Source organism: Cebus imitator, unplaced genomic scaffold (genome assembly GCF_001604975.1).
Source record: "Cebus imitator isolate Cc_AM_T3 unplaced genomic scaffold, Cebus_imitator-1.0 Scaffold113, whole genome shotgun sequence".
NCBI lineage: Eukaryota > Metazoa > Chordata > Mammalia > Primates > Cebidae > Cebus > Cebus imitator.
The window spans coordinates 225,716-252,009 of record NW_016107428.1 but is presented as its reverse complement, the minus strand read 5'-3'; the positions used below and the strand labels follow the sequence as shown (position 1 = coordinate 252,009).

The following is a 26,294-nucleotide window of genomic DNA, read 5'->3' as shown; positions in this document are numbered from 1 at the left end:
CTTCTCCACATCCTCTCCAGCATCTGCTGTCTCCAGATTTTTTAATGTTCGCCATTCTTACCGGCGTGAGATGGTATCTCAATGTAGTTTTGATTTGCATTTCTCTTATGACCAGTAGTATGGCACTCTTGAAAAGTATATGTTCTTTGAATTTCTCACTGATCTTCTGCAAATTACTGCCTCTCTCAGTTCCCTGAAAAATGGGCATAATTAGATCTACATCTTACATCTCTTATCAGGTTTATCACAGTAACATACAATTACTAAGCAGACAAGGCCACCTTGAAAGCCTTTTTGAGGACTCATTTGAGGGTTCCAATACTGTGTGCCAACTTAGATCATTATTTCCTAAACACATTCCTCTCAGTCTGTCTATTTCATTCCCTTGCAACATACTGGCCTTTACACCTGTGTAGTCAACAGTGAGTAAAGACTGCATTTCTGTCTCTCCTGCCACATTGGTCCATTTGTTATAGGTGGGTGTTGCTATTTGTGTAATGGATTACGAAGTGTTTTCACATTCCTTATTTTCATTGAACCTTCAGAGAGATCATTCTGCTATCATGGGAGGATAGATTGGAAGTGGGTGGGGGTAACAAATTGGAGGTAGAGAGATGGTTTGAAGGCTGCTGTGATAGCCCAGGTGAGATGCAATGAAGACCTGAACCAGAGTAATGGAAAGGTGAACTGAAAGTGAAAGGAATGGATGAAAACAAACGGCACAGAAATAAAAACAAAGGAAGTTCTGACACCCACGTTTTGGTCTCCTTGACATTGCTTCCATTTCCTCTAGGGACATGTCCTGGATAAGGGTGAAACTGGATGCTCCTTGGCAGTTTCAGATGACACCACCCCTAACTTTCCATTGGATAAAAGAAGGCCTAAAATAGCCTCTGGTCCCATAGGCTAGTGATTACTGGGACTCAGATTCCTGTCCTGAAAACATGGGGAAGAAGCCAGGCATTTGCCTACTTACCCTCTCACCAGCTGACCTGGAGCATTAGCACCCTGGTGCCTGCTGACGCAGAGCATCTGCCAAATTTGATTAGCCCTGTGGCCTGGCTAAGCTGAGCATGTCTTGTATTGCTTCTATAACAAGCCCTCCAGGAAGGGGCTGTGAGTCTCGGAGATGCTTTTTTTCCTACTGTCAATCAGGACTCACTGCTTGGCAGTTTGAGGTAGGGATGGGGAGGAGATAAAAATATTAGAAGATGCAGACGATAAAGCAAAAATGAATCTAACAGTCACTTCTCAAAACAGAGAAAACACTCCAAACAGTCAACATAGATTGTTTTTCTTCTTTCTGCTTCAACTTAATAAAGCCGTTTGGAGTCCAGCAGAATGAGCCAAGCAGTGTGAAATGTGTGGAAACATGTTGCTGGCTCAGAGCAGGTTGCTTGGAGGTGGGATAGGTGATGACCTGACTCTGAGAAGCCCATAGAGCTCTGTTTTCCTCACCACCTGGTCAGTTGATCCTCATCTGTAGACTCAGCCATCCTGCAGCCCTTAGCGCCTTTCCTGTTTTTGATCACAGAGAATCTAAAGAAATTTAAGGAGCTTCGTTCAGGAACTCAGTATTAGATTGAGCTTTCTGTTGGGTCCATTCTGACTCTGAATGTTGATTTTACAATCTAAAATCATTTTTCTTGTTTCTACGGCTAGGATCTTACTTACATTCAATTTCCTATAGAACTAGGGTCCTGTCTGGTTAATTCCCAGTCATTAGAATCCCACACCCAAGTTTGAGACCAGGTTAGAGCTCTGAGTCCCATGGGCAGAAATCTCTGATACCTCTAACTCCTGTTTACCTGGAGAAAGAAGAATCTGGGGCAGCATTTCTACCCTGGTTGGTCAACAAAACCACTGGAAAGATCTTTAAGAAATACAGATACCTGGGCTCCACTCCCAGAGATTCTGATTTAACTTGTCTGGGCATAAATATATATTTAAAATTCCCTGTGTGATTCAAATGTACACATCAGGATTGAGAGCAACTGGTCTGGTGGTTAAAATTTGAGGCCTTTGGATTATATAGATGTTGCTTCAAATCTGACTATATCATTTATTGTGACCTTGGGCAAGTTATTTAGGCTACTGTGTTGTCAGTTTCTTTGGCTCTCAAATTACACCTGTCTTATGATTGATGAGTATTTTAGATAGCATGCAAAGCATTTAGCGTGGCATCTGGTACAAAATAGGGATGTAATAGTATTGCCTATTGCCACACATTTATCCTTGTGTTCAGCCAATTCCTAGGGTAATCTTACCCTTTACTGGGCTTCTTTGCATATGAATTGTCTGTCTGAAGCCCATGGATAGAACTCTCTACACTCATTTTAGAACATTCACATCACCCTTTCGCATCTAGCTTCTGCTCAACCCGAGGGCACCTCCAGTCCTCAGCACCTTGACTTTACTACCTGATCTACCCCATCACCAATGGGATCTGTTCTTAAGAAACTCAGGAAGCCAAGATAGCAAACTGAGTTCATCTTTTGGTTCAAGTCAATTCAATTGGCAGTGGAGCATGACCTTGAGATGACTTCTGAGGCTGAGGCACAGCAAGGACTTACGAGTGATGTCTGCTATACATGGAGGAAATTGGGGAGAGAAGGCTGGTGCTGGTGGCCAGGGCTATTGCAGACCCAGCAGTCCTGAGTCATTGTCCCTTCTCTTCTCCACCAGTCCCAAACACAAAATAACTATAAAGTATTGACCTAGGGAAGATTGAGCATTCCTGAATTTTGCAAGTGGTTCCACACCACTCTGCCTATCTACCCAATCCCAGCAATTTACAGGAAGCTCTTCAGATTGGTCATGAGGTTAAAGGGGTGACAACTACCTCATACCAAAGATTGGAAACAGCTGGCATGAAGCTCTAGAAACCCTATCTTCAAGTTTCTCAGAGCAGGGTTGTATCCACTTTTGGAAAGTCCTCCACGCAATGCGAGCCTATTTGCATGTTAACCCTTAAAAAAGCAATCCAGTGCTCTCTCGAAAGCTAAAAATTCTAAGCACCACTAGTGGTCTCCCTTTTTGAGGGAAGCCAAATGCCTGGGACATGTAACTAGCTGTTTTCCCCACCCAACCTCTCGCCTTTTTTTTTTTTCCTTCTGTACGTTCTCAATTCCTTTTGCACTTTTAAATTTTGCAGTGGTTAAGAGTGGCTCCAGATCCAGGCTGCCCTGCTACTCACGAGTATTGTAGCCTTTGCCAACTTAACTGAATTCTCTGTGCCTTAGTTTCTTCATCTCTAAAATGGGAATACTGAAATATGGATTGTTGTGCAGTGAAAAAATCTGCATAAGGTGCCTTGAACACGGCCTGCTTCACTATAATTGTGCAATGGGTTAAATATATGTCAAGGACATGGGGCAGAGGCCGACGTAGGATTTTCCTGATGGGCCCTTGTTTCTTTCAGACTACATGAGTTCATCCATTTCACCCTGGCTTCAGTCATTGCCATTCAGCTGAAAAGACACTTAAAGATAATGGGCTTTGTTTGGAATGTATAGTCTAGAAAAACACCCTTTATTGTAGTATATCTCTTCCATTTGCCTGGGTGTATGCAGTGGCCACAGCTTAACTGCCAAGCAGTATTGCTAGTGGGTAAACAAGAGTTGTCTCTCTGAGTCTTCCAGAAAAGACAAAGTGACCCTGGCTGTTAATGGTACAGATGAGATGGGATCTCTTTCAGAAGTCTGAATATGAGAAAAGAGTCTCTGAGGTATGTACTAGATGAGTCCAGCTTATTACCAGTCAGCAGAGTGACTACCACGAATTTGTAAACACTTTCTGAGGCTTTCCCATGGGTCCATAACTTTCCTAAGTGCTTTGTATGTATTACCTCATTTAATTCTCACAAAATCCCATGAGGAAAGTGGAAGTATTTTTACCTGTCCTTTGCAGGTGAGCAAACTGAGGCACAGATCAGTTAAGTGACTTGACTACAGTCATACAACTCTTGTAGCAGAGTTGGGATTCAGTCTCTATTCTTTTCTATATTATGTGCCCTCTGAGAGGTGAGACATTGGATCCCAGAGGAAGCAGAGCTCTGGGGTCATCAGGAAGGGAAGCATGGCATAAAGTGGGAGCAGAAGTGAGTTGAACAAAAACAGATTTCTTAGAGATTCAGGCACAAAGGACTCTGGGCCAGGAATAAACCAAAGTTGAATTGCTGAAATGAGGAATTTCATACCCTGGCATGCCAGCGAGATTTGTCTCCTAAGCTGGCCAAAACGCCGCTCAGAATGACCTCTCTACGATACTGAAGTATCTGTTGTTGCTCTGAAGAAATCCGCTGCTGAATGTGGTGTTGCTGTGATTTGTTATGAGATACTCTTGTCCTCAAGGCCATCCTCTCAAGAGGATGAGCTATTCAGAGTGCTCAGGGGTGGTGGTGAAGCAGGTTGGGAGCTGAACATCCTTGGTGAGTTTATAAAGCCCAAAGAACAGAGGTGCAAACCCATTTCATTCAAAGAGTTCTATAAACAGTGACTCTACAGGATGCTAATCCAGCAGTTTCATGCAGTTTCCTGACTCTGCAACTCAGCAAAGCACATGGAATCTCTCCTTGCCAGGCACCATGTAATACAGTAATAATGAGTGACATAAAACAAAGGTAAATACATTGCCTGGCTTTGAAAGTAAGGTTAGAACCTGGTAGAAAGTTTGCACCTTGAAGAATATTTGGGCACTTTCCCCTAGGTATTTTCTGCCTGCTTGTCAAATAGGTGGTGATATTTTTATAGTTGCATATGAAGTAGAAACCTTCCTTGGGTCACATCCTCCCCAACCCCCATGCTAACCCAAGGTGCCTCCTGCTTTTAATCTTGTGGCAAGTGCCAAGAAATAAGGACACCAACTATGGAGGGAGGCAGGAGATGCACAGTGAATTATCTCAGACTGCTTCCCACCCTTTAAGTGCTTCAGAGACCTCTTTAATCTCTTTTTATAGCAAACAAAGCAGTAGAAAGAATGAACTTGTAGTCTTAAAACTGAAATTTACCTCCAAGACTATCCTCTTGGTAAATCACCCAAGTTCAGCCTTTTCCTCTGACAGATGAGGGCATGTGGATGCTCAGATACCAGAAAGGGTTGGCCAAGCTAGTGAGATACCTGGCTACCAAGATACCTGGCTCTCGAGGTAGCTTGTTAGAACTAAGGCTTGCGTATTGCCTAATGGATGGGTAATACATTTGGACACCCTCTCCTCCATCCCAGGAACAGAAAAATCTTCTAATGCAGTTTGCAGTATAAAATATGCAAGAGGGTGCACACACACATACACATACACACAGAGATGGGATGGGGATGGGAATAGCTATGTTCAGGTCCTCATTTCCAGAAACCAGTTCTTACAATGTGGAAAAGCTTTGCCACAAAGTCTGGGGAAGCCCTTTGTATTTATATCTGGTCATTCTGGAGGTGTGAACCTAGAATTCTTCAGCTGGGTGCCAATAGCTGATTAATTCAGGATGCTGATTTAATTTGTGACCAATAAAATGCTATTTCACAGAGAATGGGCTATGTTGGCATGTGCAGAGCCCAGCTCCCCAGATGGCATAATCTTTTCCTTATTAATTTGCTGCATGTTGCTTCTCATTTCTCACAGTCGTTCCAAATGTGTTACAAATGACTACATGCTCTGGGTCCTGAATCCACTACTGTTGTTGCTTTGAAAGGAAAGAAAAAAAATTATTGACTATGAACGGCACTGAGCTTTCCTGGCTCACATTTGCATGCTTGCTTTCAAACCATCAATGCACTCTTCTCTTACAACACTAAGCATTGCTCCACCTGCGAGCACCCATCACTCTTGAGTTGTTTAGGAAATGCAAACATGGACAGTTTGATGTTTTCAGGGCCAAGGAAAGAGGTAGTGGCATAACTAGGATCAGATCTCACAGTTCCAAATTCTTGGGTTGTGCTATCTTCCTGTTATCTAAAACATGTGAAAGGCTGTTTAATCCCCTCAGTTCAATATTCCTCAAATTTGAGTGGGCACAGAATCACCTAGAGGGGTTGCTATAAAACTCAGTGCTGTGCTGTACCCCCAGAGATGCTTATTTAGTAAGTCTAGGATGGGCACTGAGAATGTGCATTTGTAACAAGTTCCCAGAGACACAGATGCTGGTCGCAGACCACACTTTGAGATCATTGCATTAGTCTAACTGGAGGAGAGTATGGGTACTGTTATCTCCAAGTAAACGCTGCTTGGTATCTGTTGGAGAAGGTCTCTGCTGGATAAGGTTTCTATTTTATGTCTTTTCCCTCTTTCCTTCCTGATATGTATCAAATCCCAGTTTAGCAACCATTTTTTAAATGTTAGAGCTCAATGGAGAATGCAGCTTGACTAAATAAATTTAAATGTGTACTGCAGTACTAGATATGGATTTTTTCAAATTGTGAGCACTTAAGCTAGACAAAAACATTTCCCCTGGGTCCAGCCATTCTATGCAGCCAGCCCTTGGTTTCTAAGGAACAATTTGAAATAGAATACAATACCAAAGTGCAAAGCTGCGGAAGCATCTTTATGTCCTTTCTAAATGTAGAACATACACCTCAAGCGGATTTCAACTAATACTTTTTGGTTATTTACAGGCTTAAGACAAGTCCTGTCATTAACTACAACATTGTGTGTGAGGTTTTTTACAGGACAGATAGGCTTATTTTTCTAAAGGAAAGGACTTTTGTTTTGCCAGATATAAATTAGCAGCTCATACGTAAATATACAATGAATGCAAAGGCCTTGTTTATTGTTTGTGTGGTGAGGTTTAATTGGAAGGCCAGCTTTTTACAATTCCCTGCTACTGACATTACCAAACACACAGGATTGTTGTTAGAAAAGCAAATGCCAGGGTGGGGAGCTCCTAATCTGGTGGTCTATGCCTTGTCAATAATTAGGGGGCGGGAGTGAGGTAAAGGCCTACAGAAATCCTACAGAGTGCCACAGAAATGGGTCTTCTCAATGATTATAATGTGTAAGATCACAATATTTTTTCTGTTACTATTTAAACATAGTCTTCAAGTAATTTACTGCATCTATTTACATATTAAAAAGCAAGAAGCTTGGTGTTTTTTTTTCCCTAAAAATAATTCAAATGGTGGCCTGAATTGAGAGAATAGATGATGATACTCATAAGACTGGGGATAGACATGCAGGCAGGGTGTTTATTAGAAGGAATGTCTATAAACGTGGGCTGATTTGGAGTGGCTTCACCCAGTCCAGTTGCTAAGTTTAGTTCTTAGGTGGGGGGTTCACCAACCACCAGTTAGTTCAATGCAACCAACGAAAGCAGATTCCCAACCATTACCCCCACTTGTCCCCAAACCAAGCAACCAAGCAACCAACCTTTAAAGCAAGTTAAAAAACCCGCAGCTAAAAGGATGGCCCATGTTCCATCAAACACTAATTTTGCTGGCCAACATTCTGAGGTTGGATCAAATCCGTGATGGCTTTTTCCAAGCTAAACACCTCATCTTCCTAAATTTATGTACACGTATATTGTTTCTTATCCTAGTCTTTACTTAACAATGGCTTATCAAAATATGCAGCTATTTCCACTTTAACTTATAGACCAGGCTTGATCTTAGAACATGGTGGAGATATGTATGTTTTACAGTAAGCTTAAACCTTAGCACTACTGGGAGTGCTGGCTGAACTGAGGCAATGCCTGAAGCCATTTGTTGCAGTTCAAAAAGAGTTTGACATTTTATCCAGATCTGGAAACCACTTAAATGAATGAAGAACAATTTAACCTGATCCATTCTAAGACTTATTTCAGATTCTCATTCAGAACTGTCTTATTATTCACAGAATTAGTACAGCTCATAAGGACTTCATAGACACAGCTAATGACCACAGAGGCTTATCAGTATCGTGAAAAAAACAGATCAAAGCAATGATCTGAGTTATTTCCAGGCATCTTAATAATTAAACAAGTTTAACTGTTTACTCAATGAATACAGTACACATTGGTTACTCCTATTAACTCCAAGTTTCATAATTTAGTAGATATGTCTCTATTTTGTTTTTTTCTCCAACCTCATCATCTAATGAAAACTTTCAGTCATGTTTACGAAACCCCTTTAAGTTCAAGTAATTTGGATGTCATGTTTAATTTTTACATTTTTTTACTCAACCATTTAAAAAATATTTTAGTCCTCTGACTATAAAAATTGGTCAAGCCTGAAGTTTATCGAAGTTCTAATTCCATGGCTGGGCTGTCATGACTGGCAGGCAAGGGTTTCTCTTAGAGTTTAGAGTACTTTTCAAGTTCACTGGACAGATTAGGATACGGTAATTCATCTCATTCAATCTGTTTTTCCATATACACAGCACAAGTCAATGTTTGTTATGACTTTCCTGATCCTTATTTATAAGACAATACAAGAGGAAACCATGTGTGTATGTTTAGAAATAGAAATGATACATTGCACAGATATAGTTCACCACATTATGGGATGGATTGTCAGTGTTCAAATGGGGAGGCTGAAGAGTAAGAACAGATGCTTTTTTTCCTTAATGGCCTTTTCTCTGATTTAAAATCCTTCCATTTATTTCCCTAAGATTTAGTGATAACTTTAAACACTTTAACTAAATTACCCAGCGGCTTGGCAGCCATCACAGAGGCAAATCCTTTTAGAAATCTTAGCAATCTGTTAGATTGTGGGTACTATGATATAAAATCTGTGTGCTCCACATACAAAAATTAAATCAGTGCTATGGATACAAATACATACTGCAAATGGCACCATTTACAAACCCAGGGTATGTGACCTATCTCCAAATATTGAATTTCCTTTTTTTTTTTTTTTCCCCCAGTAGTTGACTTTCTAAATTTGGGCCAATTTATTCTCATTATCCCTAGGTAAACCTACTTTGATTTTTTTAACAGTTATTTTATAATCAAATAGAGCCAGCCAGCCGTGATTCGTGGATCCTGATGTTGCTAGGTTACGTGGTTTGGTATATGATGAAAGTATATCACTTCAAAGGGGTAAAACTTCCAAGTGTCCGAGAAAATGACACTCTAATCTTCCACCATGGAAGATAGACCGAATCCTATAACTCCTCAGAAGCTCACAGACTGCAGGATTGGCCTCCCAGACTTTCAAATAAGTATCCTCTCTGGAGGGCTGTTTAGTTGCTAAAACTAGTCAGATTAGTCTTAAAGCAAGGAACACACGTATTTATAATAAAACACGTTTTCATGTTTGTTTTACAGTAAAGAGAAAAAAACCCAGAACCCCCAGATTTTATGTACTTTGAAAATATATTTAAAAACATTAAAAATTCTATATTTAAAACATATATTATATGTTAATTAGTACACTTAAATAGAACTTGTATTTACAATAGGCTTCTGATGCGGTTAAGTTTTAATGCCAATTTTTTCAATAACATAATTATATAAATATACTAAAATACAATAAATATTTTTTTGTTTTACATGGTGAATAATATCTTTACCATAGAGAGAACAAGGCCACAGACATTTACTTACATTTTCAATGGGAATCACCATAAAAAAGCAACAGGCCTGCTGCCATGCATGAAACACTTCTGCCACAGAGAGACCACAGCAAGACTTTAAAACAAAACAAAACAAAACAAAACAAGAACAAACAGCAACAGAGAGAGATTTTAACAGAATAAATCTTAGGTCAACATCGTAAACCACCAAGCATGTGACTGTGATGTATCTTATTGGGTAAGAGAGTCACTGACCACACAATTGCTGGATGTGTCTCCCATGAAACCACTTAACAGATCTGGCCCTTGCAATCCTTTAAGACTGTGATGGGGACTTTTTGTTTGCTTGTTTTAAATTTGTCCCTCAAAAGGAAGCTGCATAAAGTTAACATACAGCAGATATTCCAAGCATTCCTTACATATGAAAAATAATTACAAAGATAATATTTTCAAACAACACAAAACAAACCTATGCTACATAGCCTTTCTTCTTTCAAAGACAGGTATTCAGATGGTACTGTGAAAGACAGGCTAGCTCTAAATGAAAGACTGAACAAATTGAAATTCTTTGCTGATAGTATCTTCATTCCTGGGTCATAGTGAACATCCTCTTTTTGCTTATCCCTCACCCTACTAAGATGCAGCAATTGCTTGGGGCTTTCTGATACTCAAGGACACTGGTCCAAATGGTGATCAGTAACATTTTCAGGTGTGAAATGGGTTGAATGGGCTTAGAGCATTAGTTTTCACTGGGGGTCCGTTTTTCCAAGAACCACTATTCCAGGCTCCCAACTTGACTTCTAACCCAACATGGCAGAGGTGAGGAAGGGACCCTCTCCATGAACAGACAGGATGGGCAGAAGTGTTGCTGTGGCCTTCACTAGGGAGCAAAATTTTGTCAGCTCTGTCCTGCCCTCTTCCATTGAGCAAGGCACCTTCAAGTCTTGGTGTTCTGAATGTCCAGACACTTTCCCGAAATCTTGTCTCTGGACAAGATTTCCTATGGGACCCCTTGATCATTTAGCCTGAGTTTGGGGTTTCTTTTCCTGTTCCCTTTCCCCTTACCAAAAGTTCTCAAAAGATAAACCCTGGTTTCCTCAAGTCTAATCTCAAAGCAATAAGTGTTCATGTGGCAAACATCTTCTATCTCATTGCATCAATCATGATCACAAATGCCACATTTGGCTCCCAACCTGTTCCAGGCTAATCCAATTTTATGCAAAATTATCCAGAGGTGGGATGGAGGGCATAAGTCGGCTTGAGTGTGGTCCTCCAGTCGAGAACCTCTTGAGCACAGTTAGATAATGTAGGCACTTAAAGCACGAGGTCCAAGCAGCTTGACACATGTCATTCCAGAGCCACCTCTGAAGGGTCCTTCAGAGGCCTTCCTTTTGGAATGTCTCAAATACCATGCCCCACCTCCACCTAGGCCTTGGGATGGCCACTCAGAAATTCCTCCTGCACTGCCGGTAAATGCTATGTCAGCTCCACATAGCCTCCATATGGCTGTTCAGTCTCATGTCACTGGCAATGTGGATTCCTGTTCTGATCTAGGTGTTTCTGGGTTCATACAGGGCTCTCCCTTTTGCTTGCAAGGTATTGCAAGACATTGTTAAGCCTTAACCGTGAGTTTTTTAAGCTTTACCATGATTTACCCAAATGTATACCCCTTATAAAAAATAATCTTCGTTTTGGGGTTATTTTTTGTTTTCTTTCCTTAAAAAAAAAAAATCACTATTCTCCATGCTTATATGAGTGTCATGATGTGACACAATGTGTTCACTTGTTTACAGCAGTGGTAAAATATTTCAGAGCGTGCAACTGATTTTTCTTCTTTAAAACAAAATAAAGAGGAGACCAGAGAGGGAGGGAGGGAAAGAATGTGCTCTGAGCAAACATAGGTTTTTCCATCAAAAGCAGCTTACTCTGACCAACGCCCAAACAATGAGCGGGAGCCTGGGAGGTGCATCACAGTATGTGGAGTGTGAGCATTTTTTTTGTTCAGTTTCCTTAATTTTTATTCACTTTCCAGTCATCTGATTGATATTGCAAACATCTTCACATCAGACAAATGTATATTTTATCAACCAGAATACATATTGAAGGAATTCTTTCCCCATCCCTACTCCCTGTGGGAACTTAAAAACAAAACAAAACAAAACAAAAAAAACACAAAACAAACAAAAATATACCCCTCCCATCCCCCATCCCCTAAGCCAGTAAAGCAATGACAACAGCACCTTGACATTGTTTTAATTCCAACGCTATCAGAAGTTAAAAGCAGTAAAACAGATGATATAGTACTAACAAGAACGAAGATACTTACTGTCTAAAATGTAAACGGAATGTTTTGGTTCAAATTTTTGGTGTGTGTGTGTTTGTGTGTGTGTTTCGTCTGTTTTCTGAAAGAGGACAGTTTATTATCAATTCACAATTAAAGCAGCATGCAATTTATTATTTTTTTAAACTTTTTATGTTTTCAATTCTTGGCAACGGCAACAAACCACAACATTATCAAGGAATGTAATGCAGACTTTTTTAAAGTTGTGCGCAAATGACTGTTTCCCTTCTGGTCATGGACATGTCCAATAAATAGATTGTAGAACCACTGTACTGTATAAACTTCATTTATACATGCAGTTCATAAAATTATTTTTTTCTTAACTGAATAATTTACCCTGTTATGTATATATACAAATAGATAATTTTTGTCTCAATATAATCTATACAACATAAATCCACTATCTTCCCCTTTTAATGGTCAATGTACATACACAAGAAGTGTCTATCCTTATGAATCGCCAGCCAATTCTCTTTTTGCTATCCATGGTAAGGGCCCGCACGTACGACTGGGTAGTTCGGCACTGGGAGTTCCAATGCCTTTTGTCTATGCCCCTGCAGCCTTCTTTTGTGTAACCCATGGGATTGCACTTGGTCTCGTAGAAGTATTGCTTCAGTTGGCCTTTCGATACAGGGACCTTTTCAAGGACTGTGACTGTCCCGCCCGACATGTCCACTGCAGTCTTTTTGTCTGCCGCCGTTACCCACTCACTAATACTGTCACACACGCTCAGCTCCCCTCGGCGGGCAGGGTCAGAGTGACGCCGGACCCTCATGGACATGTTTGCAGCATCCAGGTAATTTTTGTATTCCTCCAGCAGAAAGAGAAGAGGAGGCTCCAAAGGCACTTGACTACTGAGCATCACCCTGGACGTGTACAAGTCTGCGTCCTTATTGTTTTCTTCATGGGGCCGAACTTTCTGGTCCTCATCCAACAGCTCTTCTATCACATGTTCGAAAGTGTCAGCCAACGACGATGTCAGGCCTCTTGAACCTGCCTTGGGCCCATTCACGCTCTCCAGAGTCCCGTGGGTCCGCACACCTGGGTAGGCCAAGCCACCTTGTCCTCGGACGTTTGCTTCTTTCATGGGGGCAGCCTTCATGCAACCGAAGTATGAAATAACCATAGTAAGGAAAAGGATGGTCATCACTCTTCTCACCTGGTGGAACTATAGGGAGAAAGCAGAAACAAGACAGAAAACTGATTAGGGCTTTCTTTCTTTTAATGGGATGCCATGTGGCCCATCTGATTGTAATTCCAGGCTATTCTGCAGGGTCAAGGTTTTTTTTATGTCTTGGTGATAAACTCCAGCTGCGCCAGACACAAATCAATGTCAGTAGTGTGCTGTATGTGGTATAATATAAACCAGAGATGTGCAGTGTTTCCCCCAAGATCTAGCATATAAACCTGAGATTAGATGGCTTCTAAGCAAGTGTAAAAATTGTGGCTTCAAGTTCTCCTCCTTCCTCCCACTTCAGCAGCTTTGTAAGCTTAATTTTTAATGATCTCTGCTCATGCTGTCACAAGAAACACAAAATCAGAAACGTTACTAAGCAACAATTGCAAGTGTAATAGTAATTTTTTTCAAGTTAGCAACATGGTCCTTTGCAGGAATGTGTGACAGGAACAGCAGTGGCCTGAGGGGTCTGATGGGCCTTTCTAGCTATGTGATGTCTAGGCATGAATAGCACAATAAAACAGCAGTTGGGAGCTATAAGGAGCCTTTAAATTGACTTTTTTTCCCTCTTCCCACAGAGATACTCTATTATAGCAAAGAACAAAGATAATTTCATTGAGCCATCCTGTTTTACAGATAAGGAAACCAAAGGCTTGCCTTTGGAAGACTTGCCACATGTTATGAAGAAAGTTTATGTTAGAACTCAGGGCTCCCAATTCCACTGTTCTTTCTTCTACACCTGGGTGGTCACAACTGAAAATGTTTTGCTTATTTCTAAACAGAAATCATTTTCGACATGTTCATTTTAATGATGTGTCTATGCCTGGGGCTGATATCATGAAAACAATGTGTCTGCTAAAGAGAAAACTGAAAAAGTCAGCATTAAGAAGGCATTTAAGTCAATTTCAAATGCCTCCCATATGTAGACTCCACTTTATCTCCACCTCAAATTCTCTAAAACCCTTCACTCCTTGGCTTTTTAAGAACGCTCAATTTTTCCTTTTACTGGAGATGTGGTCGTGTGTGTGTGTGTGTGTGTGTGTGTGTGTGCACGCGCACACTCCGAGTTTATCCTACTTTTAAAAAACTGAGTAGTAGTTTACACATTTTGGAATAGGCAGCTAGTGCTTCTTTTTCTGGTTTTGAAGTTTCCTGGGAAGTCCCTTAAAAGCATACCACAAAATTAATCTTTTCCTGTTTGCCAGAGGGTTGCTCTACTCTAAATTTGGCTCTACATCTACAAGCATGCTCTAGGAAGCCAATTAAAATGGATGAACAAGCAAAATGAAAACGTACCTATAGACCAACCCAAGGTTACCGTCAGGTGGTGAAGGACTTCAGAATCACTTACCTGAAGTATTGTGTCCCTCAGCAGCAAAGAGTAGCATCCCCAGCCCTGACACTAATTTTATTCCTACTTCTCAGCTCTGAGGCATAGACTTACACAAAGACACATATATGCAATGGCCATCATGTTATTCAAGTAAGTAGGAAAGGAATTATGTTTCTGCCCATAAAGTTTTACTGAATGCAAAGCCAACCTACCTCCAGTCAATAAGTCAGAATGTGGAAATGGCTGAAAACTCTGATATTGAAAAGCAAATGTTCTCCACTTTTGTAAGAAATAACATTCTCAACCACTAAGAGATTTTATTACCATCCCTTGTTTAATTTCTTTTAGATTCTCACTTTGTGCGAATAGCAAACATGCTTAGAACTGCTTAGATTGCACAATGGTCTCAGATTAGGAAGTGCAAATTGGTTTGAATAAAATACAGATGTCTATTCTTCTAATAACTACATCTCTGTGAACGTTCTGAGTCCTGCACCATCAAAGACAGAGATCCTCCATGGGGGTTTCTATTTCTGGCAGATGGTATTCACATCAATGAATGAAAAAGCTTTCTCCTAATATTCCCAGTCCAAATAAAAACAACCCAAGGGATACTTCTTATTTAGGTTAATGAAAGTTTGCAAATTTGGAATACTTTAGCCAACTATGTCACACTGGTAGAGACTTTCTGTGATCAGCTATCTTTTAATACCATATTTAATCAAATCTAAGATACCACCATTGTGAAACATAGCATTTTGTATACCACTAAGAAAGCAAAAATGCAGCCTGGGTGACAAGAGTGAAACTGTCTCAAAAAAAAAAAAAAAGATTAATGAATTATAGTTAATTTAATACCTATTTACTAAGTGTCCACACTAACTATTTAAAAATGGCCCAAAGTACTGAGGCATCTTAAGCTGCTGGAAAATTGTTATCACCACTACAGTAATGAGTCCTTGAATGATACCTTTTTCTATACTTGGCTTCTACTTGACTCTGCCTTTCACTGGTCTTATCTTTCTGTTAATAACTGTTTTATCAGAAAAATAATGCTTTGTATGTTGTTTTCTCAGTTCCACAAGCAAATATTTTAGAGGAAATACTGGCATGTGAGGAAATATTACTTGGCTTTCATTCTGAAGCCCAAACATGGGCATTCCTCAAGCTGAGCATCTGCATAGAATTAGGAACTAACAAAATGGTGACAAAGTCCAACCCCGCATTGCAAGCCCTGCTCTCTGACTGGCACTTCTGCAATTCTAACTGCCTACTCACTCATAAGGCCTTGAAGTCAAGTGGATGTAACACCAAACTCAATACTTTTTGTCAGAACAGTGGTATCTTCTACCTTTTCTGTCTCTAACAATGTTTTCCTGATATTATGGACAACCCAGGCATAGGACAGAAATCCTGGAATGAAGTTTGACAATATATTTCCTATATAGCCTTCCAACCCAGTCAGCGAAGATGTCCTGTTAATTTTCCTTTAAAATATTTCTCCTGGCCATTACTTTTTATCTATCCCACTGCCACCATCTTGGCTCAGCCCTCACCACCTCATTTTGTGACCACAATGTCCCCATGCTGTATCAGACACTCTGCTCCATTCAACTCTGATGACCTCTTCCTGACTAACCACTCTCATAGTATTATTCTCTGACACAAAAACTTGCAATGGCTTTTTTGTTCTATCTGCTCAAATCTAATGTCTTCTATCTGATATTCAACACTCTCCAAAATCTGCCCTCACTCTTCTTAGCTAACTTTCTCATATTACTCAATGCTTCATCACTTCTGTTCTGATCAGGACGGAGTCCTTGGAGCTCCAAACACATTACTGCCTCCTGACTTGTTCCATTCCTCTGGCAAACTCTTCTCTTTCCCTCTCGCTCACTGCTTAAATCTTGCTTATCCTTCATGATCCAGTTGAAGCATCAACTCACGCATGTCCCCTTCTCTAATTACTCCAGCACACACTGCCTTCCTCCCTAAAATTCCACATTACGTCTTATGTAGTACTTGATTCCCTTCTCAGTTGTTTTCTGTTGCCAAGATGGAGTCTTGCTGTGTCACCCAGGTTGGAGTGAAGTGGCACAATCTTGGCTAACTGCAACCTCCGCCTGCCAGGTTCAAGCAATTCTCCTGCCTCAACCACCCAAGTAGCTAGGATTACAGGTGCCTGCCACCATGTCTGGATAATTTTTGTATTTTTAGTAGAGATGGGTTTTCACCATGTTGGCCAGGCTGGCCTATTCACTTGTTAATTGTTAACCATATTTGCTCATTCTGGTCAGCCTTCATCTGGAAGGTAAGTTTTTGAGGAAATGGATCATGTCTGAACCCCCATAATGCCTAACACAGAAAAATGTAATAGCAGTACTTAGTTTAATAAACCCATCAGTAAGTTTTTACTAAGAGAAAAGACAGTTCGGATATAATTTTCATAAGAAGTCTTTTCATTTGGAAAGATCAGTGAACTCATCGAAATTCTTAGGTAAATACAGGCTGTGCTAGCTCCAAATTATAAACTCTAAGGCAGCGGTCCCAACCTTTTTGGCACCAGGAACTAGTTTTGTGGAAGACAATTTTTCCACGGTCTGGGAGTAGCAGGGGGGATGGTTTTGGTACAAAACTGTTCCACCATAGATCATCGGTTACATTCTCATAAGGATTTCGACTCTCATAAGCAGCACACAACCTAGATCCCTTGCATGTGCAGTTCACAATAGGGCTCATGCCCCTATGAGAATCTAATGCCGCTGCTGATCTGAAAGGAGACAGAGCTCAGATGGCAATGCTTGCTCACCCGCCACTCACTTCCTACTGTGCAGCCTGCTGCTTAACAGGCCACAGACTGGTGACAGCCATGGCCTGGGGGTTAGGGACCCTTGCTCTAAGGAATTTGACAGATGGCAGTTATCAGCCATGAGCAACTTCTTGAGTTCCTCTAATGGGGTAAAACTTTACTTGAATAATTAAAAAGCAAATAACACTACGCAAACTAACTGTTCTACTATTTCCTGTGTAGCCCTGTTTCTAACAGATCAATAAGAGACTTGGAAAGTAGTCAGTGATAGTGATAACAACAATAATGGCAAAATTTGTAGTTTTCAGCCTTTTAACTTCCTGTTTCTTATCCTGCTAAGCTTTCAATAAGTAACCTTATATACTGTATTGGGAAATCATAAAAGAGTAAGAGCTTCAAGGACAATTCTTCATTTTCAGCCTTCAGATGAGTCTTTATCACACATAAGATAAAGAGGCTGTGCAATATTGCTAAGTAGATTATATATTTATTTACACAATAAATTCATTGATGTTGTCTAATTCTGCTTTAAGGCTTACAACCATTAATTCAACCACATCTATAAAATGCTAGGAAGGCTTTCTTAGCCCCACTCTCAGAAATTCAATACAGTACATAGAACTAAAAAGAAAATGAATGAAGTAGATATCAAGTTTAGCTTTAAGCATGACTCACAAGTCTTAAACATTCCACTGAAAGAATGTCCATGACAACATGCTGTTTTACTCTTGCTGTACTCATAACTTGGATTTGTCTAAGAGACTACAGAACATTCACAGGCATCATCTAATTTGATTTTTACAAGGAGACAGGATGGATATTATTAACCCCATTATGTAGATGAGGCAATTATGCTTCAGAGAGGTTAGGTAAACTGTTAAATGCCATAAAGCTAATAGGTTACCTGTCTCCTCAACCAAGCTTTTACCATCAGGACGTGCTGCCAGTTTTACAATATCAACCAAAGGGAAGAGAGTAGCTATGACAGTGAAGGAGCTTACAAAATGTGGACACAGTTTCTGCAACTAAGTGTGTCCTGGAGCCCAACTTTCTAAAGGGATCACCATTAAGATACTACTTCATAGGATTGGATGAATCATGACCAAGACACTTCAGCTTTAAGGCTTGATTACTTCAGTGGATGAAATTTCAGACAATGTAGTCTTTTTCTAAGAGAAAGCACTGCAAAAATTTTAGCATGTTAAAACTAAATTTCCATGGCTAAAGCTGGGAAAACAAACAACAGTACAGATAATTCAGGCATATGTAATAATAATAATTAAAAAAAGCAAAGTCTTGTTTGACCCCTTTGGGTTTTACCTGTGAGCGTGTAATCACAGAAAACACAGTTTAAAGATATGGCTGCTCATTTCAGACAGTCTATAGAGACAATGGTAATGCTGAAGAAGTTATTAATATTTGGTTCCTAACATATATGATGCAAGCCTATTAAGAGTTGGCCTTAATGAAATCTTGCAAATCAATAGTTAAAATTATTTAATTTGCATCCAGTTCACTACATCCATATGTTAAACTTCCTTTGGTTCATTCATTCATCACACGTGAAGTCTACTTTCCAGTCTTATAGTCTAGGAGGGAGGTAGGACATATAAAACATGTAACTGGAATATAAAGATACAAATGACCTAAAAAAGGTACAGATAAAATTCTTTAAAGAGAAAGAAGTTACTTCCAGTTAGGGAATAAAGGAATGCATTGTCAAGAAGCTTGCAAAGGGCCAGGTGCAGTAGCTCACACTTGTAATCCCAATACTTTGGGAGGCCGAGGCAGGAGGATTACTTGAGTCCAGGAATTCAAGATCAGCCTGGGCAATGTAATGAGACCAGGTCTCTACTTTTTAAAATTTTTAAGTTTTTGTAGTCAGATGTGGTGGTGCACACATGAGGTCCCAGCTACTTGAGAGGTTGAGGTAGGAGGATCACTTGAGTCCGGGAAGTTGAGGCTACAGTGAGCCATGATCACGTGACTGCACTCCAGCCTTGGGTGACAGAGAGACTCTGTCTCAAAAAAAAAAAAGATTGCAAAGAGTTTATATGTACCCTACAGTTGGTGCATGACAGCTTGATGAATGGCAGGAAGGTGGGAAGGCATAGAGTAAATGTCTAGGGAGAAGAGTTTAGAATGGGAACAGTGAAAAACAGGATTGAATGATTGCCAGATTTTGAAAGCCTCTGGGGGAATGCCAAAGAGTTTAGATGTTGCCATGAAAGGCACCAAAGAGCCAATGAGAGTTTCTGAGCATGGGAATGCTGTAGGAAGATCAGTTTATCGTCATGTGAAGGAAGACCTGAAAAACACGATAGACTAGAAGAAAGAATAAATTGACTGACTCTTAGTGACTATGGAGTTTTAAAAATAAATATTAAGTAGTTACTTAAATGTGGGGCTAAAGGCCTGACTATATTTAATTAATTAATCCATTTATTTATTTACGTATAAGCTGAAGTGAGTTGCAAAAAGAAAAGTGGTGGAGAGAGTGTTCAGAGCTGAGTAGTCGTCTGGGTTGGCAGAAAGAACAAGATAGAGAAAAACAGAGGAAAGGTGGAACTGCAAACTGATTCCAATTATAATTACAATGAATTTTGATTATACTGCTCAGTACTTTTAATTCAAATATCTCCAAACACTTTGCAAATATTAATTAATTAAGACTCAGAGGACCCTAGAGGTACAAGTAACTATAATTATCCCCATTTGGTACAGGAGGAGAGAGGACCAGAGTTTTTAATCAACTCATTTACTCACTGTGGTTCCCCTGATAGAACAGGTTCATGAACCCCAGATTCCAAAGGAAAGTAGGTCTTAAACTACAGGGACTGGTTTGTTCCATTCCTCTATATTACTTCTACATTATTTTCCCATAATGTATTTATTGCTTAGTCAAGAAGACTCAGCAAACAAACAAGAAAACACCACCTCAATAAAAACCACACGGACAGAACTCAAAGAAAATACCACTGAAATCCATAAATAAAATGGAAAAAAAGTAATGGTCATTACAGATACTCACCTACTTATCCAGATGGCCATTCAAACGAAGTTAATAAATATTTTAGTAAATGATATCTGAAAATGCAGATATTCCAAAGCTTTGAAGATACCTTTAAAAATACAGTTTTTAGCCATAATGTAGCTTAAGTCCAAGAACATCCAAATACATGTCCTACAAAACACAGTCCTTCATACCACAGTACGCTCTGAGCCCCTGGTATGTCCGTGATGATTGATACTTGCAGACATCACTTAAACTCACTAAGTGTCAGATAAATTGCTGACTCTTAGTTCATACCTGAAGTGATATCTATGCATAACTACCATAAGAAAAAACAAGCATGATTTCCAGAATCATTAATTTGACAGATCAGTTTACATGCCACTTTGTTAGAAAGCACCAAAGCTCTGATCCTCTTTACTTCCCACTACACCCCTGCTCCCCATAGCTGAAAAACAGGATTTAAAAAAAAAATTATTGGCAGGTGTTCTACCTTTCTTCAAGAGTAAATTTTAATGCCTATGTTACACAGACATTTGTTTTTCCTTGATAAGGAGCAAAGGCTAAGGACTGACATTGGGCATTCTCCTCTGAATTACCACCTAGAACAATTTGCACAGTACCATGCACAAACTAGGTACTCAGCTCTCTTTGTGCTAGAAATATTTGTATAGTTTTTAGGGAGGTGCAAATGAAGAGCAGTAAGTCTAAAGGTAAATTGAAACTAAGTCATGAATTTTGAAATGAAGGATAAAAAATGCCTGGCACAAAGGCCAGAACTGGGCAGAGAGCATCCTATCTGGCCTCCTGACCCCAGGCACTTAGTGCTTCTATCAAGAGAAAGAGGTTACTTCTAGTTAGGGAATAAAAGAATGCATTGCCAAGAAGGTTACAAAGGGCCAGGTGCAGAGGCTCACACTTGTAATCCCAACACTTTGGGAGGCAGAGGTAGGAGGATCACTAGAGCCCAGGAATTAGAGACCAGCCTGTGCAGCAAAGCGAGACCATGTCTCTACAAAAACTTAAAAATTAAAAAAGTAGGCATGGTGGTGCACACCTATAGTACCAGCTACTTGGGAGGCTGAGGTGGGAGGATTACTTGAGACTAAGAAGTTGAGGCTACAGTGAATGATTGATCATGCCACTGAACTCCAGCCTGGGCGACAGAGACACTATTGCCCTAAGAAAACACCCATGTTGCTGTAACCAATGAAGGCTCCCTGAAAGCCAGAGCCACCCAGAGCTCAGAGTCACATCGAACCTTGCCCTTATCTTCTGCTTCCTTGTCACAGAGCAACACTGCCTTCATAGCACATCTCCAGTCTATAACAAAGAATTCTTAGCATCAAGCACACTCAAGTCACTTGCATAGCAAATCAGGTCATCTGAAAATACTTTTAAAGATTATTTTTTAAAACAACAGTTTTTCATTTATGGGACCCAAATGGCAGTTGACATTCCATGTAAAAGTTTAACCTCTTCAGGAGCCGGTGGGATTGGACCAAAAGCCCGACCAATGAACCGAGGGTTCAAGGGGAGGGACACAGACCTGGAACCTGAGCTAGGTCAAAGACGCCCAGGCCAGGTGCCCCGTTGCAGGTGCCCCCGGCCAGAGATGCGGTAGGAGGGGTGCGTGCGAGAAGCCCCTTCCTCGGCGCTGCCAACCCGCCACCCAGCCCATGGTGAACCCCAGCCTGGGGCTACTTTTGGCGCTGGGCCTGCCGCTCCTGCTGGCCTGCTAGGGCCGACCGTGGGCCAAATATCGACCCCTTCTGCAAATGAGACTAGCACTGTTTTGCCTACACCCACCGCCTCAGTTCCAGCTCTGATGGCGCCCTGTCTCAGGTGGCCATCACTGCTATCATCGTGGTCTTCTCCACCCTGGCCGCCTTGCTCCAGGCAGTGGGGCTGGCACTGCTGGTGCAGAAGCTTTGGGATAACGGCCTAGCAGCGAGAAGCAGGTGGGTGCCCGTGTGCCACCGACCCCCAACCTCAAGTTGCTGCCTGAGGAGCGGCTCATCTGAATTCTGGGGCCTGCTGCAGCCACCAACACTGCCCAGGAATGCCAGGTGCTGGCTTGTACACTGCAGCTGCCACCGAGACACCAGCCTCTAATGCCTCAGCAGGACTTTGGGGGAGAGGCTGGGGGCACCCACCTGGCGGGCTCTCTGTAGCATGCTGCCTCTGCTTGCCTGCAGCTCAGGGTGCTGGGGCTCGGGACCCACCTCCTTGCTTGTGGAACCAACTTTTCTCTGTGTGTCCTGCAGGCCCCACAACGCTCTCTCCTTTCTTTCAGTTCTCTCATGCGGCTAAGGCCCGGGCCCCTCAGGACTCCAAGGAGACAGTGCGGGGCTGCCTGCCCATCTAGGTCCCCTCTCCCGCATCTGTCTGCCTTCATTGCTGTGTGACCTTGGGGGAAAGGCAGTGCCCTCTCTGAGCAGTCAGATGCACCCGGTACTTAAGAATAGCAGGGAAAAAAGTGCTTCAAAGACTCCGCCCCAGAGGTCAAGGGAGGATGGGGCTATTCACTAATATCCATGATCAACATAGATGCAAAATCTTCAATAAAATACTGGCAAACTGATTGCAACAGCATATCAAAAACCTTATCCATTGTGATCAAGTAGGCTTCATCCAGGGGATGGAAGGCTGGTTCAATATACGCAAGTCTATAAATGTAATTCACCACATAAACAGAACCAAAGACAAAAAACACATGATTATCTCAATAGATGTAGAGAAGGCCTTCGACAAAATTCAACAGGCCTTTATGCTAAAAACTCTCAATAAACTAGGTATTGATGGAACGTATCTCAAAATAATGAAAGCTATTTACAACAAACCCACAGCCAATAAATATCATACTGAATGGGCAAAAACTGGAAGCATTACCTTTGAAATCTGGCACTAGACAGGGTTGCCCTCTTTCACCACTCCTATTCAATACAGTATTGGAAGTTCTAGTCAGAGCAATCAGGCAAGAAAAAGAAATAAAGGGTATTCAATTAGGAAAGGAGGAAGTCAAATTGTCTCTATTTGCTGATGACATGACTGTATATTTAGAAGACCCCATTGTCTTAGCCCTAAATCTCCTGAAATTGATAAGCAACTTCAGCAAAGTCTCAGTGTACAAAATCAATGTGCAAAAATCACAAGCATTCCTATACACCAATAACAGACTTAAAGAGAGCCAAATCAAGAACGAACTGCCATTCACAATTGCTACAAAGAGAATAAAATACCTGGGAATACAACTAACAAAGGATGTAAAGGACCTCTTCAAGGAGAACTACAAACACTACTCAACGAAATAAGAGAGGACACAAACAGACAGAGAAACATTCCATGCTCATGGTTAGGAAGAATCAATATCATGAAAATGGCCATACTGCCCAAAGTAATTTATAGATTCAACACTATCACCATCAAGCTACCAATGACCTTCTTCACAGAACTGGAAAAAACCACCTTAAACTTCATATGGAACCAAAAGAGAGCCCATATAGCCAAGTCAATTCTAAGCAAAAAGAACAAAGCTAGAGACATCACACTACCAGACTTCAAACTATACTACAAGGCTACAGTAATCAAAACAGCATGGTACTGGTACCAAAACAGAGGCCTCGGAGGCAATGCCACACATCTACAACCATCTAATCTTTGACCAACCTCACAAAAACAAGCAATGGGGAAAGGATTCCCTGTTTAATAAATAGTGTTGGGAAAACTGGCTAGCAGTGTGCAGAAAGCAGAAACTGGACCCCTTCCTGACACCTTACACTAAAATTAACTCCAGATGGATTAAAGACAAACAAAACTTAACACCATGAAAACCCTAGAAGAAAACCTAGGCAAAACCATTCAGGACATAGACATAGGCAAGGACTTCATGACTAAAACACCAAAAGCATTGGCAACAAAAGCCAAGATAGACAAATGGGATCTAATTAAACTCCAGAGCTTCTGCACAGCAAAAGAAACAATCATTAGAGTGAACTGGCAACCAACAGAATGGGAAAAAATTTTTGCATCTACCCATCCAGCAAAGGGCTAATATCCAGAATCTACAAAGAACTAAAAGAGATTTACAAGAAAAAAACAAACCCATTCAAAAGTGGGCGAAGGATATGAATACTTTTCAAAAGAAGACATATATGAGGCCAACAAACATATGAAAAATGCTCATCATCACTGGTTATTAGAGAAATGCAAATCAAAACTACATTGAGATACCACCTCACACCAGTTAGAATGATGATCATTAAAAAATCTGGAGACAACAGATGCTGGAGAGGATGTGGAGAAATAGGAACACTTTTATAGTGTTGGTGGGAGTGTAAATTAGTTCAACCATTGTGGAAGGCAGTGTGGCCATTCCTCAAGGACCTAGAAAGTCCATTTGACCCAGCAATCTCATTACTAGGTATATATCCAAAGGATTATAAATTGATCTATTATAAGGACACATGCACACAAATGTTCATTGCAGTACTGTTTAGCAAAGACTTGGAACCGACCCAAATGCCCATCAATGATAGACTGGACAGGGAAAATGTGGCACATATACCCCATGGAATACTAAGCATCCATAAAAATTGATGAGTTCGTGTCCTTTGTAGGGACATGGATGAACCTGGAAACCATCATTCGCAGCAAACTGACACAAGAACAGAAAATCAAACACCACATGTTCTCACTCATAGGTGGGTGTTGAACAATGAGAACACATGGACACAGGGAGGGGAGCATCATACACAGAGGTCTGTGGCGGGGGAATTGGCGGGGGGCAGCGGGGGGTGGGGAGTTGGGGAGGAATAACATGGGAAGAAATGCCGGATATAGGTGATGGGGAGGAAGGCAACAAACCACATTGCCATGTATATACCTATGCAACAATCCTGCATGTTCTTCACATGTGCCCCAAAACCTAAAATGCAATAAAATATATATTTAAAAAAAAAAGACATTATAGATGATAATTAACCAAAAAAAAAGAGATTATAGATGATAATAGGATTCTGTTTTCTTTAGAATTTCAGGTGGGATCTGTTACAATTCACTAAAGTTAAGTTTAGATTTAACAACATTCTATCTACTATGTTATTGAAACCCATATAATATTTACCAAATTCCCATACATGGTAGACAGTAACATTAATTAAGAAGATAATTTCCAATTTGTTCCATAAAGTTTCAGTGACCCACTCCGTAGTAAAGAACCTGGAGACATTACCAAGTAAGCATCATATTTAATGAATTTACCGTGAAATCATGTGAGAAAAATTTTCCTGTATAGGGATGATGACTCTGGAAATGTTGCATAGAGAGCTAGAAAAACAAATGTCATTGTAACTTAGGCATTTAAATTGTACTTAAATGTATAGACTTTTGAATTTATAGAAAATTTTCAAGTACGAAATTGATTTTATTCAACCTAAAGTCTCAAACTTCAAGTAATTTTTGAGTGTTACACTTATAAATTGTATATTAATGCAATTCAAATTTATTCCTAAAAATATTTCAACTAAAGGAGAAACTCATGGGGCCCGAGATTAGAGTTTTAGAAAATGTACATATGGGATAAACTTCCACAGGCTGAAATTAAGTGAAACCTGACTTCTCAGTGTTGAGATGGGTTAGCCATTTTCACATAATGTAGAAGCTTCTAAGAAATGCAGAATCTCAACTTCCCCTTCCTTATTCCACCTACCCCACTCAATCAGATCCTGCGTTTCAATAAGATTTATTTAGTGCAGCAACTTCTTTACTTTTCAAAGTTTAGAAGCACTAGGCTAAATGATAAAGAGAAAAGAAGTTGCTTAGGATAAGGAAATAAAAGATTAAAGTCAACTTAAGTATTTATGATACTTTCTTAGCATGTCATGGGGTTACCTGTCATCTTTCCTCTTTGGTTCCATTTGTTTTATGGGGATATTTATGTGGAAAAATGCCTTTGCTTTTGTAATGGTATTAAGTAAAATCTGCACTCTGTTTATGTCAACTAATTTTTCCACTATTGTTTTTATGTTAGAAAGTACAATCGAGAGCACATGGACAAAGGGAGGGGAGCACTACACACTGGGGTCAGTTGGGGGGAAATAGGGGAGGGACGGTGGGGGGTGGGGAGCTGGGGGGGGATAGCA

The 26,294-nt window shown here is 40.5% G+C and overlaps 1 protein-coding gene and 1 long non-coding RNA gene across 8 annotated transcripts in view; one reads left to right on the top strand and one right to left on the bottom strand.

Annotated features, from left to right (window-relative positions):
- LOC108311307 overlaps positions 1–26,294 on the top strand; it is a 39,653-nt gene that overhangs the window by 7,629 nt on the left and 5,730 nt on the right. The window lies entirely within an intron of this gene.
- Positions 9,260–26,294, bottom strand: part of BDNF (brain derived neurotrophic factor) — a 67,600-nt gene continuing 50,565 nt past the window's right edge. For all 7 annotated transcript variants that reach the window (XM_037742078.1, XM_037742081.1, XM_037742080.1 and 4 more), the window contains exon 2: positions 9,260–12,987. In XM_037742078.1, coding sequence (XP_037598006.1) covers positions 12,220–12,987 — 768 coding nt within the window. In that variant the 3' untranslated portion in view covers positions 9,260–12,219. The remainder of the gene's footprint in view (positions 12,988–26,294) is intronic.